The 16924-nt window shown below is 39.2% G+C and overlaps 2 protein-coding genes and 1 long non-coding RNA gene across 3 annotated transcripts; 1 reads left to right on the top strand and 2 right to left on the bottom strand.

Moving 5' to 3' along the window:
* Positions 1-21: 21 nt before the first annotated feature.
* On the bottom strand, positions 22-6303 carry cnr2 (cannabinoid receptor 2). Its single transcript, XM_042490710.2, is given in 5 exon segments — positions 22-2282; positions 2284-3344; positions 3806-3901; positions 4254-4276; positions 6110-6303. Coding segments are annotated over 3 exon segments (1170 nt in total). The 5' UTR covers positions 3876-3901; positions 4254-4276; positions 6110-6303; the 3' UTR covers positions 22-2243.
* A 108-nt stretch (positions 6304-6411) lies between these two features.
* Positions 6412-12154, bottom strand: LOC148188254 (uncharacterized). Its single transcript, XR_015777916.1, has 2 exons — positions 9902-12154; positions 6412-8339 (listed from the first exon to the last, which is right to left on the bottom strand). It is a non-coding gene; the product is annotated as an uncharacterized LOC148188254 (long non-coding RNA).
* Positions 12155-12298: 144 nt separating this feature from the next.
* On the top strand, positions 12299-16677 carry pnrc2 (proline-rich nuclear receptor coactivator 2). The gene is made up of 3 exons (XM_042490303.2): positions 12299-12493; positions 13027-13244; positions 13842-16677. Exon 3 carries the CDS (start codon positions 13865-13867, stop codon positions 14333-14335), a length of 471 nt encoding a protein of 156 aa, XP_042346237.1. The 5' UTR covers positions 12299-12493; positions 13027-13244; positions 13842-13864; the 3' UTR covers positions 14336-16677.
* Positions 16678-16924: the final 247 nt, after the last annotated feature.

Below are 16924 nucleotides of genomic sequence, written 5' to 3'. Positions count from 1 at the left end.
GAACTAAACACGCAGCCAGGACACTGTTATTCAGTATTTATTGTAGCTTGCATCTAGAGTAGCGTATACTGCCGTAAAGTATTCAGCAATATGACATACAGCAGCTATCTCCTTGTAAAAATCTGCAGAAGCGTTATTCTTGATTTTCCATTGAATAGGACATACATTTATATTTTTCCTCATCTATTGTATTATGTATTGTTATTATGTATAGGATTTTGAAAAATAAAATCTACCCACTGGCAACTTTATGATCATTTTGCAGGTGTTGAAGAATATTGCGTTATACAGAGAGGTGTTCATAATATCATAATATTTAATCTACCCTTATTCATTTAAATACAATATACAAAATAACACAAATGCCAACTTACAGTGTATTAGATCTCTCTAAAACAACAACAACAACAAAAATTAAAAATCTGAAAATGATAACCCTTTATTAGACTTAATAATAAACTGTTAACTGAGTATATATAACCTGTGATCATCCTTTACACTTTTGTTTTTTGGAAACAGTTTTTAAAAATATGCTGCATCTCTTGGTCATTCAAAATTATGTATATTTGCATTATGGCTTATTTTCTGGCATAGCAGAATTGTACCATTCATCATGTCACTTGTCGCTGTTCGTTTTGCCACTTGACATTGACAACAGATGAGTAAGGTTAACTACTTAAATTTTCTTGAAGAGGAACATATAACGAGTCTAAATCAAGTGTGATTAAGTATCATCTTTAATCAGTTGATATGGTGGTTAAAACGTGTTCAGTGACTTTAAGTGAATGTCAATAAGTGCTCTACTGAAGCTGCCAATTGTAACTATTGCAAAGAGTGTTCTAGTGTCTGTGCTCGTTCTCTTCATAGCATGTGCCCCATTTACCTCGACACACTGCTGGGACTCATGTGGTGAACATTGTGTGAAATCCTCCCGTGCTTGGGGCTTTTGTTGAGTCCTGGCATTCATGTGCAGATGGGATAACCCAACGGGTCCTCTGTTCCTGCATGCTCAGGGACAAATACTCAAACATAAACAAGCATACGAGCAAAAAAATCCACCTTTCTACCATGTGGCAAACCCAAAAGTTAAATCAGCACTTCAGTTCATGAGGACACAGTGTAAGTCAAAGGAGTTAGAGCTTTGAAGCACCAACATGGGGGCAAACAGGGCAAAGGTTATAGGTTAGATCAAGGGCGTAGGTTTCGCTCCAACACTGGGTAGGGGGACACACCGTAAACTATAATAAATATATAATAAATAATGGGCATTGGAGTCAGCCTCAGGTGGCGATGAATTACTGTTTTGGCCTGTTCTGCATTGTCTTTATTTCTCAGCCTCGGAGGTTGCCGCTTGAGGGAAACATATGAACCAAGGAGTCTGGGGGGGCTTCCACCAGAAATTTTTGAGTATCAAATCCGTAATTCGCTGCATTCCTGTAAAATTGCCAATGTATCCTTATAGAATGGTTCATATTATATCCTATGTAGGAAAATGTACAGTTTGTGAGAACAGCCTGGAACTTTGATGCACTGTTATCTGCATCAGTTTATGGTGTAAATATTGTAATTCTCTCAAAACAAAAGTCCTCTTCTTCTTTCAGGTTTTTACTGAAGGAGGCAAATGCACATCTAAAATAAATGCAATCTAAATATTGAAGGGGATATGTCCTTTGTGTCTCCCCTAAAATTAACGCCTTTGGGTTAGATTTCCACATGACATCATCTCGCTTCCAGTCCAACATACACTTAATCTTTTGTCTGTTCTAAACCAATGCATACAGACAAGAAGCCACTGGAATCTCTTACTAGTGTATGGTCCTTACTATATTTGGAAATCTACCATGTTAAGTATTCTTATCGTTATTATTTAAGTCATATTTAATGATGACAAAATATTTGCCAAGCTCAATGTTTTCTCCTATAAGCCATTTTTCTGATGTATCTTGTAACTGCAAGTAAAACTAAATATGTAGCACATTTTATGGACTGTTTGATCTTTTTTACTAACAGTGTTCAGCTGTTATTATCTAACAGCCTTTACCACATTAAAAAGGATCAAAAAGGCAAGCTGGAGTATATGCCAGCACTAATTCCCACAGTAATTTGATGGGAATGAAATCTGCTCATATGTGTTGATTTGATATGTGAAGGTTTGATTCATAATCTAGAGTGAAGTTCTCAGTGATATCTGTTTAGCACGCTGCCTCAAACTCAGACAAATCTCAATCTTTACAATTACTCTCTCATTTCAACTCATTCTCAGAGTTCCTGCCTCTGATTGTTCACCATTTCTGAGATTGAGTTAAATCGTGTGTTTCTGCACCTGGACATCTCATCCTCCATGACAGCAGTACAGTTGTTGTCTTCTGTGTTGGGTAATCCTGGGGCTAAATCCTCTGGTGATTTTTTACACTTCCCAATCTCACACAGCCTTTGTACCAACTGCTGTAAAGCAACTCTTAGCTCTCGACAGCGCAGTGCATACAGCAGTGGGTTGACTGCAGAGTTAACCAGGCAGAGGGTGCTACAAAAGGCGAAGGCCCTCTGTTGGGTGTGGGTCAGGAGCACAGAGACATCAGCCAACATGAAGGAGAGTGCAGGAAGCCAGCAGCTCACTAGTATGAGCAGGATCAGGCCAAAGGTGCGTGCTAGCCGGATATCCATTCTCATGCGGGCTTGGCCTGTCCCCGCTGCTCCCTGGAGGCTGGTCATGGCAGACTCATGGCGGTGAGCCTTCCACAGGATGAGAGCGTAAGCTCCCAAAATGAGAGCCAGAAGCACCAGTGTGAAGCTGGTCCAGCAGGCCAGGTAGCCCTGGTTAATGTAGGGAAACAGGCGTGAACAGGGTGGATTCAGCCCTGTGGGACACCTCCAGCCCATCAGAGGCAAGAAGGAGATGAGGATGGTGGCGCTCCAGAGGATCAGCAGGCTCAGCACAGCTCGCCGGCGGGTCAGAAGCACCTTATAGCTGGAGGCCTGCTGGATGCACAGGTAGCGGTCCAGAGCGGTCAGCAGTAAACTCCCCACTGAGCTGGTGAAAGCCATGGTGACACCACCTAATTTGAAGAGGTAGGCTGTGGGGCCGTCACTGCGCCGAAAGAGGTGAAAGTCCAAGAAGCTGGTGGTGAAGAAGCAACTGGCGAAGACGTCAGCCAGAGCAAGGCTGGCAATGAACAGATATGAGGGCCGCTGACGCAAGGTGGCTGTGGCAGCGATCACTCCCAACACAAGAGCATTTTCCAGCAGTGTGATGGGACCTGCCAGGAAACAGATGGAGCCAATGGCTGTCTTCTCCGCCTTGATGAGGACCATGTAGCATTCCAGATTCTCACAAGACCTGTTAACTGTGAGAAAAACAGGTATAAACAGTGCACTGAAACTAAAACTCAAAGTATATATGTACATTTAAAGGTCCAGTGTGGAGGATTTAGAGGGATATATTGACAGAATCAAACACCTGAATATAAGAGTCGATGTGTTTTTGTTTGAATGAACAAACAAAACACTGACTCTAGATATGCGTTTTCGGTTCAACCACAGAAGTTGGTAGCCCCTCTGTGACGAGAGCAATGGAAAAACACTAATTTTTTAGGGTGAAACTGCTTAAGGGGTCGTACACATGCCACATTTTTTTCATGCTCATTTCTAAGCGGATAATTCAGCTCCTTGTAAAAACTTCCTAAACAATGAACACTGCAAGAATTCTAACCAGGAGATATTTAGCTGGTTGCAATTTGCAGTCCACACTACTTGAGGCCACTAAATCTTACACACTGTTCCTGTAAGTATCACATTAGCTGTATACCTATTGATGATGAGCTGTTCTCTTTGGCTTCTGAGGGCCCCAAAGAAGTGGGAACCTCCCATCCCTCCATTTTAACCGTTACTGTACAGGCCAGTGCTGGATTATAATTTGGAAATAAAGTAATTTATTTAAATATATTATTCTGTGTGCATTAATACAAATAATGAACAACGAAAAAAGCAAGACTTACTAAGAATTTTACTTTTCCAGTTTTACCTTGACTTCTTAAGCACATAAATACAATTCCATGTTAAAAAAAAAGAAAAAAACAATAGAATACAGTAAGATAACTGAAGTAAATGCATAAGACAAGACAAACAAATACAGCAAGATAAAAAAATGTACAGGACAAAATAAAATAAGAAAAAAACTCCTTGTGGTTATTGTGTCATTATTTTATAATTTGCATGTTTTATTTTGTAGATACAATGTATGAAGTTGTACATACAAGTGGTTGAGACAGGCAGCTTTCTGTGGAGAAACAAAGTAGAAAATGTGAGTGTTTCTTTTTTTTCTCTTTGTCAATATTGAACTTGGTGCTTACAGGAAACATTAACATTTGTGAGTCAAGACAGAAAGTCATTTAGAGGTCAGGGCAAACAGACAATGATCATTACAGTATCTGCTGGCGCTGATGTGAGGGAGATAGGTGCAGGGAGCTGTGGTTTAAAGCCAGACACAAACCACCTACCTCAATCAACAGCAAGCACATTTTTTTTTAAATATAAAAAAATAAAGGCTCCCTCTCTGTCCTTAATACACTTTAACATTTAATTCAATAGGTGTGATCAAGATATGTTCCGTGTGATCATTTCCAGCCCCATGTAAACCACCAGCTGTAGCTTAAGCCTAATTTTCTTTGAGGTGCTTTTGAATGTGAGTGCCGTGTATGTTTAAATGCACATTATCACGCGTGTTTAAGCATCTCAAGAAACAGCCTGCAGCTCATATTATGATGATGTTGTCTTTGTATCATATGTCCAATGTAACCTTTAAAAATCTCTCTCTGTAAGACATCCTCTGTACTTTAAGAGTTTTTTTTTAAACTGAGCTGGTCTGAATAATTAATATTTAATCCATATTTCCACAATCACTTTGGCAGGGATTTCATTGGAAATGCATTATGTTATCTGCAGAGATGAACATAATAGCAGCCTGATGTTGTTGGCCTATTATCACATTTAACAGGATGAAGACTGCCCCCCTTTGGAATAAGAGGGGATTGTATTATAACAAAACAGTAAAGCGGTGGGTGAAGGTCACCACAGAGAAGAACAATCCCCTGCAGAGTGCATCACCTGTATGCAATCAATAAATTAAAGTGAGAATTGGAAGCCGATGTGAGAGGATTTGATAGAAGTAAATAATGCCGTGATAAACAGAGAGTGGCCACCAATAATTGCTTGCAGAGAGTGGGTTAAACAGAATATATTTTACAGTAAAATGCATGACCCCAAAATAAATGTATATCACGGTAATCTTGAAGAAAATGATGAGTAAATGGCATAAAAAAACATTATTATAGATTGAGGGAAGTAGTGATGCAGTTTAAGTGATTATAGACTAAAGGGAACACTTTCATCCAATCAGGTCACTGTGCCCTTCAGTCCCTCATTTTCCGTTTACTCTATTTTTCAGTGACTATAATTTCAGTTTTTTTTTATCATAAATATGACACTGCCCTATGAAAGTATAGATAATATATATGTGGGCAGAAGTAGTAGAAGTAAATTACTTTTCAGAAAGCCCTTTATTGGCTAGAGGGACATATTTCCCAATATGGGCCATATGGGTGCAAGCGTTGTGGATATTACACCACCTCAGGCTCTTTTCTCCCTTGTGGTCCCTTGAGTGACAGAGAGTGCTGTGCTTTGACTCTTAAGAACCAGTCAGTCTTATAAAAAATGATTGCCTCTTTAAGAAAGCAGCAGCAGCTGTGGGAAACTTCATTTATAATAAAAAACATACAGGCATCCATTTTTAGTTTAGCAACATGCACACTGAAATACAATGTGGCAACAACCCCTTGAGTCACTGTTGCACCGCGCCACATTGTTTCAAAATATCACAAGCTCTTCTAGCACAAGAATGAAAAATGTCATTTTCTAGTTGCAGGAGAAAATAAAAGCGTTATAAAATAGGTCAAATTATTTATATTTATTCATATTTATTTAGTGCATAAATATTAAATATTCCAGAATGTAAAACACATTTTTTCCCATATATATCATGCCTATGTAAACACAAATAAGGAAGTTATTGGTAACTGCTTACTCAATTTAAAACCCATAATAAATTACTTACTGTTTGATCTCTCTTGTGCTTGGTTTTCTTGGGTTTTTTTTCCTGTTTTAGGGCATCTGAAACAAGTCTCTCAGCAGCAGAGCAGCCACAACATGACCACACAGACCCACAGACCTGACTGGTGGCAAAGTGCATGAGTGAGGGGAGAAGAAAAGGAGGGTGGCTGTGATGACATGAGGGAGCGAGGGAGGGAGAGTGAGAGAGAGAGACACACACACACACACACACACACACACACACTGAGAGAAACAGATATATAGAGATGAAAGAGCCCAACTGATGTATTACAACTAGAGCTGCAGTCCAATTTTTATGTGTTTTATTATTTGTAATAGCAAGAGGTGAAATGGACGAGATAAAACATTTACACAGTAATAGAGGCCAACAGTATTGATCACACATTTCTTGTCTCTCCAGCAGACAGGGTCAGGAAGGGCTCAGGGGGGAGAGCACTTAAGCAGGTGCGAAAAACATGTCGATAAAGACGGGGAAAAAAACACCCCATATGACCTTTATTTTAAAAAATATGCAACCTTTAAAAATTAGCTTTGGCTGTGAATCCATTACTCCAAACCTGACCCATAATAATAATAATAATAATAATAATAATAATAATAATAATAATAATAATAATAATAATAATAATAACAACAATGCTATAAAGTTATCTTGCCTAACTGCTATCATCCAAGGCTGATTAATAACCTTTTACGGTCAAACGAATACCCTCATATGTTTTACCTTGTCAAAGCGGCTATATAATAATAATAATAATAATAATAATAATAATAATAATAATAATAATAATAATAATAATAATGCAATTTATTTATGGGTGCTTTTCAGGACACTCAAGGTCACCTTACAAAAAACAACAGCAATAAAACAACATAAAATTGCATATGAATACATAAAAGTTCAACAACAGTGAATCACAGAAAAAAATAAAATAAAATAAAAGACGTCTTGCCACTGAATTCCTCCTGTTTATGCAGCAACATTTTTTCCCTCCACCTCTTTTGCTAATTACTTTCCACTTGTCTTCATTTGAGAGACAGTATCGCAGATACACTTCATCACATGCTATTTTTACACCATATTGCTTGAAGGATTACATGAATATCTTAATTGCTCACCCTCTGTGGGTGGAAAGCACTGGCAAGATGATTAAAAATGAGATTAAATTATGTTGGCTTTGTTAATTTAAAGATTATAAATCAGTGCATTAGAACAGACAATTGTTTGCTCTTAGAGTCACAATAAAGAGCTCTTTTGCAAACATCTCTTGTTTACATCAAATCCACAGTAATTATTAAGGTGTGTAAACCAGCCTTCATTTTAAATTCACAATAATGTAGATGTTTGCTTATCATTACATTACTAACTAATACCCACTGGAGCCGCAGTTAGTGGGTGGGTCTGAATGTCATACTGCTTGCAGTACAACAGGGGGCAATGCTAAGTAACCATGAACTAGTGGACAATCATAAGTAACCTGGCAATAGAAGGTTGCTCTGTCTTTAAATCTGTATTGTCCCTCATAGATACAAAATTTAAGGTCAACAATCACTTTCCTCAGCAATTAGGGTCATTTAATTTATCTTATGTCCCTCTGGCAAAAATAAAGTACATTAGTAGTTCGATAACAATCCAATCAGGTCATGAAATCACATACCGGAGGCATTCTGAAATGAATCTGCATCCTATTTTAGAGAGAAGTATGCTAAATGAAACAGAAACTGGGACCAACAAATATGTCAAATGACAAGAGAAAAAAGTAGGTCAGGAGGATGTTTTGTGAAGTTTGTAGTTAGGCATTCAAGTAAATTGTCATTTGGATAGAAAAAAGAAAGGTCTTGTAATAGCATGTTGATATCTGGTGCACTGTGTCCTCTCCTCCTCCTCCTCTCAGCTGATAGATGCAGCAAGCCAGAAGGCAGGAAATTTGATTATAGGAGCAGACAGCACAGCTTCAATAAGGTTTCTTCTTAGTCACCGTCTGGTCCAGGTGCAGCACAAGAGCACAGACCACAGGACAGAATAAAGTTGAAAATGTTCAATTATCAGTTGAATCCTGCTACACAACAATTTTTTTGGTTTTTAGTTTAAAAAAAAAATAAAAAGAACATCCTGAACACAACCATCTGGGCTCACTCTGCTGTTTCTTTGCTGATTCCGGATGAATCCATTAATCAGATTTCCGCTCCTCATTTCCAGATTTCCAGACCCTCTGACAGCAGGATCAGAAGAAAAAAGAAGAAAAAAAAAGATCACACAAAAATCAAATTACTTTGCAGTAAATGCTTTAATGATACTCTTGTTTTGTTTTGTTTTTTAACTTTGGTTCTTAGAATAATGTAATGCAATTGCACAATGCTTGAATTATGAATTAATGAATTAAAAGTAGGATTGAAAAGTTGAGTTGTACTCTGAGGTCAAGAGTCCAAGTGTCATGGAGTTATTCAATTATTTGGATTTTTCATTTTTATTATAGATTTTGTGTAGTATTTTGTGGGCCAAGCACATTGGTGGCTGACGTGAAAAGGTGTTTGGATTAGAGCCAGCAGGCCCTTATACACTAGCCCTTTTTACTCAGAGATCATGCTATAGAGTCGCTATAGAGTCTTTTCTTTATACCACCTTTGCATTGTTACACCGAACCAAACAACGGTGGTATCATTCAGCGCATTCAGCAAGTGTTTGCTTGTAAATAGCTTCACACAAGAGGCCAATGCTGGTCGATTGGAGGACAGAGTGGTCTCGCCTTTAAGCTTCCCTGGGGGGGGGAGTAACAGCACCAAAATACCATCTGTATAAACATTACAGCCAGCAGGATGGGACTGTGGGCAGGACGGGTGTGATGTTTTAGCAGTGTGTTATGCATGGAACCCTCTGCAGGAGATTTAAAAGGCAGCTACTAGCATGTAACGGCTAGCTCAAAGAAACATGTTACGCCACTGTTATTGTTAAGAAAGTGCTGCTGTTCATTTTTTCAGGTGATTACACACTTTAAAAAACATAGCTATGAATAATATTCCATTTTATCTCTAAATCCTACACAGTGAGGCTTTAAATGGAGCAGCCATTTCAAGGATATTTCATTGAAAGTATTAAGTAAAGCCTTTCAGTGCATTTGGAGTTTTACTTTCGAGGCATTATACATTGAAAAGACATCTGAAGGCCAGACATCTCAGCATCTAAAAAATGTGAGCGAATGAGCCAACAAATGTATCAGTGTGCTGTGGTTATGTAAAATCTTGATTCTTCAAAGTTGGATGCCGACTTGGAGGAAGACGATATAGTGAATAAGATATTTTCCATGTTTGAAATACATAATAATAAAAGGCGTTATTTGTATAGCACCTTTCATACATAAAATGCAGCTCAAAGTGCTTTACATACAGGATTTAAAACCTAACAATTCATTAGAAACGTGTATATAAATACATATATAATCTCATACAAACACACAAATACAAAAATCATTATACAGCACATGTATACCATTGCTCTGGCACTGAGTTGCAGGTCAGAGGTGAGATATAACTAAAAGAAATAAAATGTAGAAATATAAAAGATATATTAAACAAGAAGAGTAAAATTATAAAAGCGCAATTAAAAGCATAAAACACATTTTAAGAAAGTAAAACCATAATATGTTATGTATGATATGATAATAACTTTACAATACACTACATTTTTATTTCATATATTATTTGCTCATTAAGTTATTATTTCTTTTGAGCAACCATAGGAAAATCTAAAGACAGAGATGTGACTCTTTTACCATACCATCAGCAGTCAGTCAATAATGGGAGTGTAAATTCCTTGTAAGGTACACTCAGTCCCCTTTATGTCACTGTGCCCCCACTGAACTAGATGTGACTTTACGTTGAATATGTTTTCTGGTATTACAAAAGATCTTTGACGGGTCAGACTTTTTGCTGAGAGGTGTGAAACTGTTTCCGCCTCTGTTCTTTCCCACTTCTCTTTGTGTGGGCGTGTTTCACAAGAACTTTCAGACTATTGAAATTCATGTGAAGCCTATTAAACCCAAGTACAAGTGTGACGACCTGAGACAGGGACAAAGAGACTGAGAGAATATACGTGTCTGTATGCCGCGTATCTACGAGCTGTGTGAGAAAAAAACAACAGTCTTTGTACACTGCTGTTTTGAAAGTAATTTTCTATTCCACTTTCCAGGATGGCCGACTGTGGAATGTTAACCCTTTATAACCATTGGTTTCTTTAAAGAAGCTTTTACGACCAGTCAAATATGGAGATATGTCCAGCTCCTATGTACTGTACGACCTGCAGAAGCCTCTCAGTGACCTACTTTCCATACATAGTTGACTCTTGGTGGGAACAGCCCCCTTCCAAAGATTGCTTTGCAGTGGGGAGTGTCCTTCCATGGCCCGCAGCTGTGAGCTCTGCCTGACACAGAAACGTGTTGCACAACTCCTTTGACGCTTTAAACAACGTAGAAGGGAGAGTGACTTTGACCGTGGACTTATAGGCTGAGTTTATCTATCATGCTCGTTGTTTTGTATTCTTTAGACTTGGACCTCCAGACTACCATAAAACCACATGTGATAGTATCAGCCATGACCCATGTGCTTATAAAGATAGGAGGAGCACCAGTTATGCAGTATTCAAAAGCAACAATAAAGTAAGTGGTGAAAGAAACACTTAAAGTTAAAATATGAAGGCTAGAAGCTGAATAGTAATAGAAGAGAAAAAAAATGTTCCAATAAAATAAAACAAAATAAAAAATACTCTAATCAAAATAACACAAAAGTCAATTACGGATTCAAATTCCATATTTCTTTACTCTGGACCACAAATCATGGTATGTACTTACACTAAACAAAGACAGCAATACAAAGGTGAACAACCAGAATAGGTAAATAACCCCAAGCTCATATAAAGAACGGAAAAACATTACCCAAAAAAATCACTTAGTTTACATATCGTATTTGGTTTATCTGCCTGAATAATAGGCCATAATACCTTAACAAAAGGACAGAGGATTTAAAAAAATAGCCTTTTTGGCAGGTAGGCTACTTCTTCCCATTCTCAATGTTTGTGTTTTATAAGAAAAGCAAAACCTGAAACTACATAACATTAAAAACATTTTCAAGAGTTAACTCATCACATCAGGAAATGCTCAAAATAGTCTCAACTTTTAAAATCTGGTTGGGTAAACAGGCCTGGTCTTGTAGCCCTGTAATATTTATCACTCTTTTGTAGCCCCCCCCCCGCAATTGCTGCTCTCAACCAAACTGGAGTCCATAGTGAACCATTTGAGGTGTGGTGTCTGAAACAAAACTTCAAGAGGAGGAGTGTTAGCACTCAATAACCCCCAACAACATGTTGCTACTTGTATATGACATCATGACATTTATATGGCAGGCCATTCATTTGCATGGTATTTTGACTCTGAATTGGGAATTTGCATCTGAGCTCACTGGATTATGGCACAAAGGGAACTTTGAACTGTAGACCTTCTCTGTGTATTCACAAAATTCAACCTCCTACAGCTACAACTCCAGTGAAACAGCCTACAAAACAATATTTGAACATGGATAGAGATCAAAAGACTTGAAAAAGTCCAACATTTCTTTTCCTCCTAGGCTAAGTGATCTGTTGGTTTTGGTTTTACCAGAACTGGTGGGGGATGGGAAGCTCACAGACAGGGGCTGTACTATTACAGCCTGTTGCAGCTGTTTCTGAGCAGCACAACAGGTTTAACCTATGCAAACAGGAAGTGTGGAACAACAAATCCTTTTTGTGTGGCAGAAAATGCATTAAGTATGTCAATATCTTTAAATCTTGGACATGTATGCATTGTTATTTGAACAAATGGTTGACATTACATTACACTAAACTACATAATATTATTAAAGCAAATCTTCGTGTGATGTTGTGTGTTGGCATACAGTTGTTTTTTAGGTTAAATAGACTGCTTTTTGTGTTTTTATAGTGGTTGTTTTCTCACTTCTCCCAGGAGCTCCAACAAAGGAAAGGAGAGGAGGGTCAGCGATTGACGTCACCGGTCTGGCAACAGGCGTGAATGCGTCTGTGTGTCTCCTCGCTGATTGGTCGTTCGGTTGAAACTCGGTGCGTGATTGGTCAGATCAGGGTTACAACGAGCTACATATCTCTGCTGTAGATTCCATTTTGTTGCAATTCAGACGGAGTCGGGAGAGAGAGTGAGAAAGAAGTGGCGTCCTACGGCCACTTTCAACACCATTTGAGCTTCGACGGTGACGGATTTGAAGGAAATATAGCTTGCTGTGTTTTCTTACAAAGCTCACCGAGGGAAGTTCTGAATCACATATATTCTTGGACGAAGGGCTTCGACAACCAAGCCTGAGGAAGTCGGTAAGAGAAGCTGGTTTTTTTGCATCGTCGCCATATTGAGTTCAGCGTTTCTTTGTTTTGGTTTGGTGCCAAAGCCGTATGCCCGAGATTGTAAAAGCTGTATTTGCTTAGCCTAAAGTTGGATGTATTAACTAAAAGGTACGTCAATCGATTTGAGCATTACTAACAGCTTTTTTTCATCGAGAATCTCTCACACAAGAGCCTCTTGGCAGGACAAAGCGACCGCATTAAGCCAGAGGCGCACAAACAAGAGTTGGATAGACATGTCGCAGTTTGCTTATGTAACATTATGTTCTGATAGTCACTATCATTTACATTTTTTACATAACGATGATATTGTAATGGACGGATTGTCAGCTTTTATTTTGACGTTTATTGATTTTAGTCAGTGATGGATACAATGACGCACTATAAAATACACGCTGTGTCCTGCAGGAAACATTAACACCACATTGAAATGCCGAATTATAACCTTGAATGTATGCCAGATGAAGTCCATTTAGCATTTCTAATTGATGTTTACTTGCCTCCAGTCTTCGGCTTCTTGGAGCATCGTGTGCCGAGGTGAATCTATGTTCAGCTCGGCTCCACGGGTAAACAACGCTCATTGGCACATGAAAACTTCGGACCTTGCTGGACACAGAAGTGCAGCGAGAAGTAGACAGAGATCTACTTCGAGGACCTGGGGGCCGGTTGGAGGTGAAAGATTGAAGAGAGATCTCTGCTTCGTCAACTTTCTGACAACAAAGAGGTGAGCTGGGGCTGTTTTGCTCTCGGTTGTGAGTGGGGGAGGGGCGGCGCAGGCTCGTCTGTCTGGTGTTTCTGCACGTAGCCCTCTGCTTGTTTTCATTGAGCCTGCTGCGAGTGTGTGCGTGCAGTGTGGACGGATTAGGTGTTATCACGTTTTATCCTGACAATACACTACTGTGCAAGTCTAAGGCCACCATGGATCCAGAGATTTGTTGCAAGTTGCTATATGTACAAACGTTCGTTAATGCTTTAAAATATCCAAAAAGGTCAGAACAAAATGGCCCTTTCAAGTCAATATTTAGCAGGACTTCCACTTTGGCATCTCTTGAAATCTCGTGGGCAGATCATCTCCAAGTTTTCAAAAATAACACCAGATTATTAGTATTTTGAAATATTTGCGTATTTCCAGAATCTTCTGGTTGTGTTTTAGTAAAGAGACTACTCAGAAATGTAAATGTGTGATCATTATAACCTTGCTAAAATAACAAAGTTTAAGGTGGCCCAAGAATTTTTCACAGTACTGAGAATGTAATTTTTGAGTCTATTACAATACAGTCCCAGGTTTTTAATGCACTAATACTGGTCTCTCATTGTGTAGGTGACACGTAGATCAGAAGCAGTATGGGAGGTGGAGAGAGATATAACATTCCAGTTTCCCACCCTGAGCGCCCTTTGCCCAAGAAGAACCATCAACTTGGCCGGGCTAAGCAGAGAAGCCGTGACCAGAACGGAGTGGCAGCATCTGCAGGAGGGGCCGGCGGCCTTCACCATCACGGCCACCGCCGGAGCGACAAAGGCGCAGCCTACCACAGGTCTCCAGAGGCGCGGCAGGCCGCGTCTGCAGAGAAGAATGCTTCTGTCCGCTTTGCCACCAACTATGATCAGAACTGGGAGGGTGCAGTGTCTCACCTCAACACGCTCCTGGCCACACAGGGAAGTCCAAGCTACGCAGGGCCTAAGTTCAGTGAGCCGCCCTCACCCAGCGTGTTGCCCAAACCCCCCAGCCACTGGGTGTCTTTCCCAATGGGCTCCTGTGACAACAGGGAGATGATGGCCTTCCAGCTCAAGAGCCTCCTCAAGGTGCAGGCCTGAGAGGGATACCCAAACTCGATTGAAAAGCCAATTTATGAACTGGGACTCTTTTGAGGGCACTCACCCACCAGGAACACCTCAGTGCTGTAATACTTTTAGCTGTTTTTAGATCGACCTCTTTTGGTGTAGAGGGGCATTTACAGTAATATTTGCTATGAATGTTTATTCAACACTCAATTTTTAAACAATATGTCAAGATATTACAGCCTTGAAGTCTTGCTGGTCGGTAACGTTTGCAGTGGAGTCCGTTTCTGTGACTAATGACGAACTGGATACCCTTTCTACTTCTGTTTTGTTTTGTTATTTTTAATGTTGGCTGTCAAAGCAGATGAGTGTGCCTTTTCACCACAAACAAGGGTTATAGTATAGGTCAGGTAAATTCCCATCACTTTTACGGTCCATTTCTGTGGACAGACATGCTTTTTCATTTACATAGGTCTTATTATGAGCCTTTAGGGTCACCTCTAAAGCTTCAGGTGCTAAAGCAAAATTACATTTGTAGCATATTTTTTTGACTAGGGCCCACCTTTTCTTTTATGGATCACAATCCTTGTTTGGGATGGAAAAGACACTCAACTGCAATTCTGCAGGGAAAAAAAGCTATCTTACTGGAGGTTAAAAGTACAACCTCAAACTGAAGGGTAAAAAGAGACCATGGCACACGGGCCTTGGACTGTCAACTCCTGTACCTTTTTTATTGCGCTGTGCGCACATGCACTATAGGAGTTGAACTGGTCTGAGGCCTTTAACACTCTATCATAGCATTATTTTGTACAAGTCCTTTATTGTTGTGGTTGAAAGATGTATGAAGTGCTGTTTGTAACCAAAGCAATGTTTTCGCTGTATTTTTTTTCCTTTTCAATTTTTTTTTTGGAACATCCTCTGTGTGGTTGGCATTGCCATTGCCACTTTAACCTTGCCAGCCCATGTGGTGAATGGGTCAGAGTTCCCGAAGGTCACTTTAAACTGTTCATCTGTTTCAATCAGTACTGTTATTGCTCCTCAGTCTCAGCCTTTTCAGGACAGTGCTGCAGCTTTAACATGCGGAAGAGGGCCTGGCTTAGTTGTGGGACAGTCGAGTTTCATTCTAAGTCATGTGATTTGGTCCTGTTGGCTGCATGCACATGTAAGCAAGGTTAGGCTGAGTTGAGTGAGGTTTTTGAATAGGAGTGGCCCCAGGGACTTAACATGAGGCAGAAGGCTGGTGTTTATGTTTACAAAGTAGGTCTTGGTGATCGACCATCCCATAACCAACAGACACTCTCTGCCTCTTGCCTCTGCCTCTTGTTTACCCTCTTGCACTGCAATCAGACTAGTTTTTAATAAGTTACAGACCAGGATGCTATTGAAATGATGGAGGCGTAATTGACTATCTCCCTATGGATTCTCTATTTTTGTGATTCAATCCTCCTTTGAGGCTCTTTTGCTTTCCCCTTGCAGAATTGGAGGTGTTTAGCCAGCCTAAAGATGACAAAACAAAGTATGAGAGCTTGTTAATGTGTTCAAGAGCCATGTAAATAATGAAATGTATAAAGTACTTGTAGCATATGTACATTTGCAGGCCAAGTTTGAGGCCTGTATGACAAAAGTATTTTTAGTAATAACACTGAATGTATAAGACATGCTAAGGACATGTCTTGACTTCAATACTGAAGAATATTTTTGTTTAAAAAAAAACTGCCTATAGCATTTCTCAAGTACCCCTGCACTGTTACCTTTCCAGAGATCTTGCACATGTTTTTTATTGTTTTGTATTATGCAGTGTAGGGTGAAATATGCTTAGTGCAAATTAGGTAAAACTGCTAAAATATCAATTGGATCCCGGAGGAGACTTGCCCATGTATGAATTCGAGTTCTGAATGTGCTTACAGTCTGTAAGCGTGATGCTTTTAATCTTGAGTTGACCTGTTTGTGCCTAAGTTGAAATCCATGCTGAAACTGAATATTTTCATTAGGTGGCAATGCCACAAATTGACCAAATGTTTTGTTTTTTTTTAAATATCTGAACCACGGTCAGTTCTCAGCTGTTCTTCCGCCAGCTGACAACTGAACTTGGCCCCATGCTGTTTAAGTTGTATGTAAAATGGTTTCATGTTAACACTTTCTTTCTTGCCCTGATTGAGTCGTGCATGGCAGTCTCCTTTATTCAAAATTTGAAACTTGTAACTAATTGGCTGTTAATTTGTCCCCCTCATGAAATGTCACTTAAGATGAAAAGAAAATGCCCTGTTAAAGATTGGTATCAATTAGTGTTTTTAAAAAATTGAATGTAAAAGAATGCAATCTGAATTGACAAAAAAAAATAACCAAAAAAAGAAATAAATCCCTTTCCCTCCCCCCTATTTTTTGCCTGTGCCTGAATATCTTCTGACAAAGTGTATAATAGACCATAGACATTTGTCACCATATCCAGTAAAACACATAGCTTACAGTTATCAGACACTTACTTACTGTTTTTAAGGCAATTTCAAGGATTTTTTTTAAACCCAATTTAAGTACTGATTTTAGGACATATGTCTTTTACTTTGTAAGCATTGCAGGCAAGTTAAACAGTTGACAGTTTCTATGTAGTTAAGTGCAGGGTAGGAT

This window comes from Plectropomus leopardus, chromosome 11 (genome assembly GCF_026936395.1).
Source record: "Plectropomus leopardus strain MGB_pleo_1.0 chromosome 11, ASM2693639v1, whole genome shotgun sequence".
Lineage (NCBI taxonomy): Eukaryota > Metazoa > Chordata > Actinopteri > Perciformes > Serranidae > Plectropomus > Plectropomus leopardus.
Note: the sequence above shows the minus strand (reverse complement) of the source record. Positions and strands in the feature narration are given on the sequence as shown.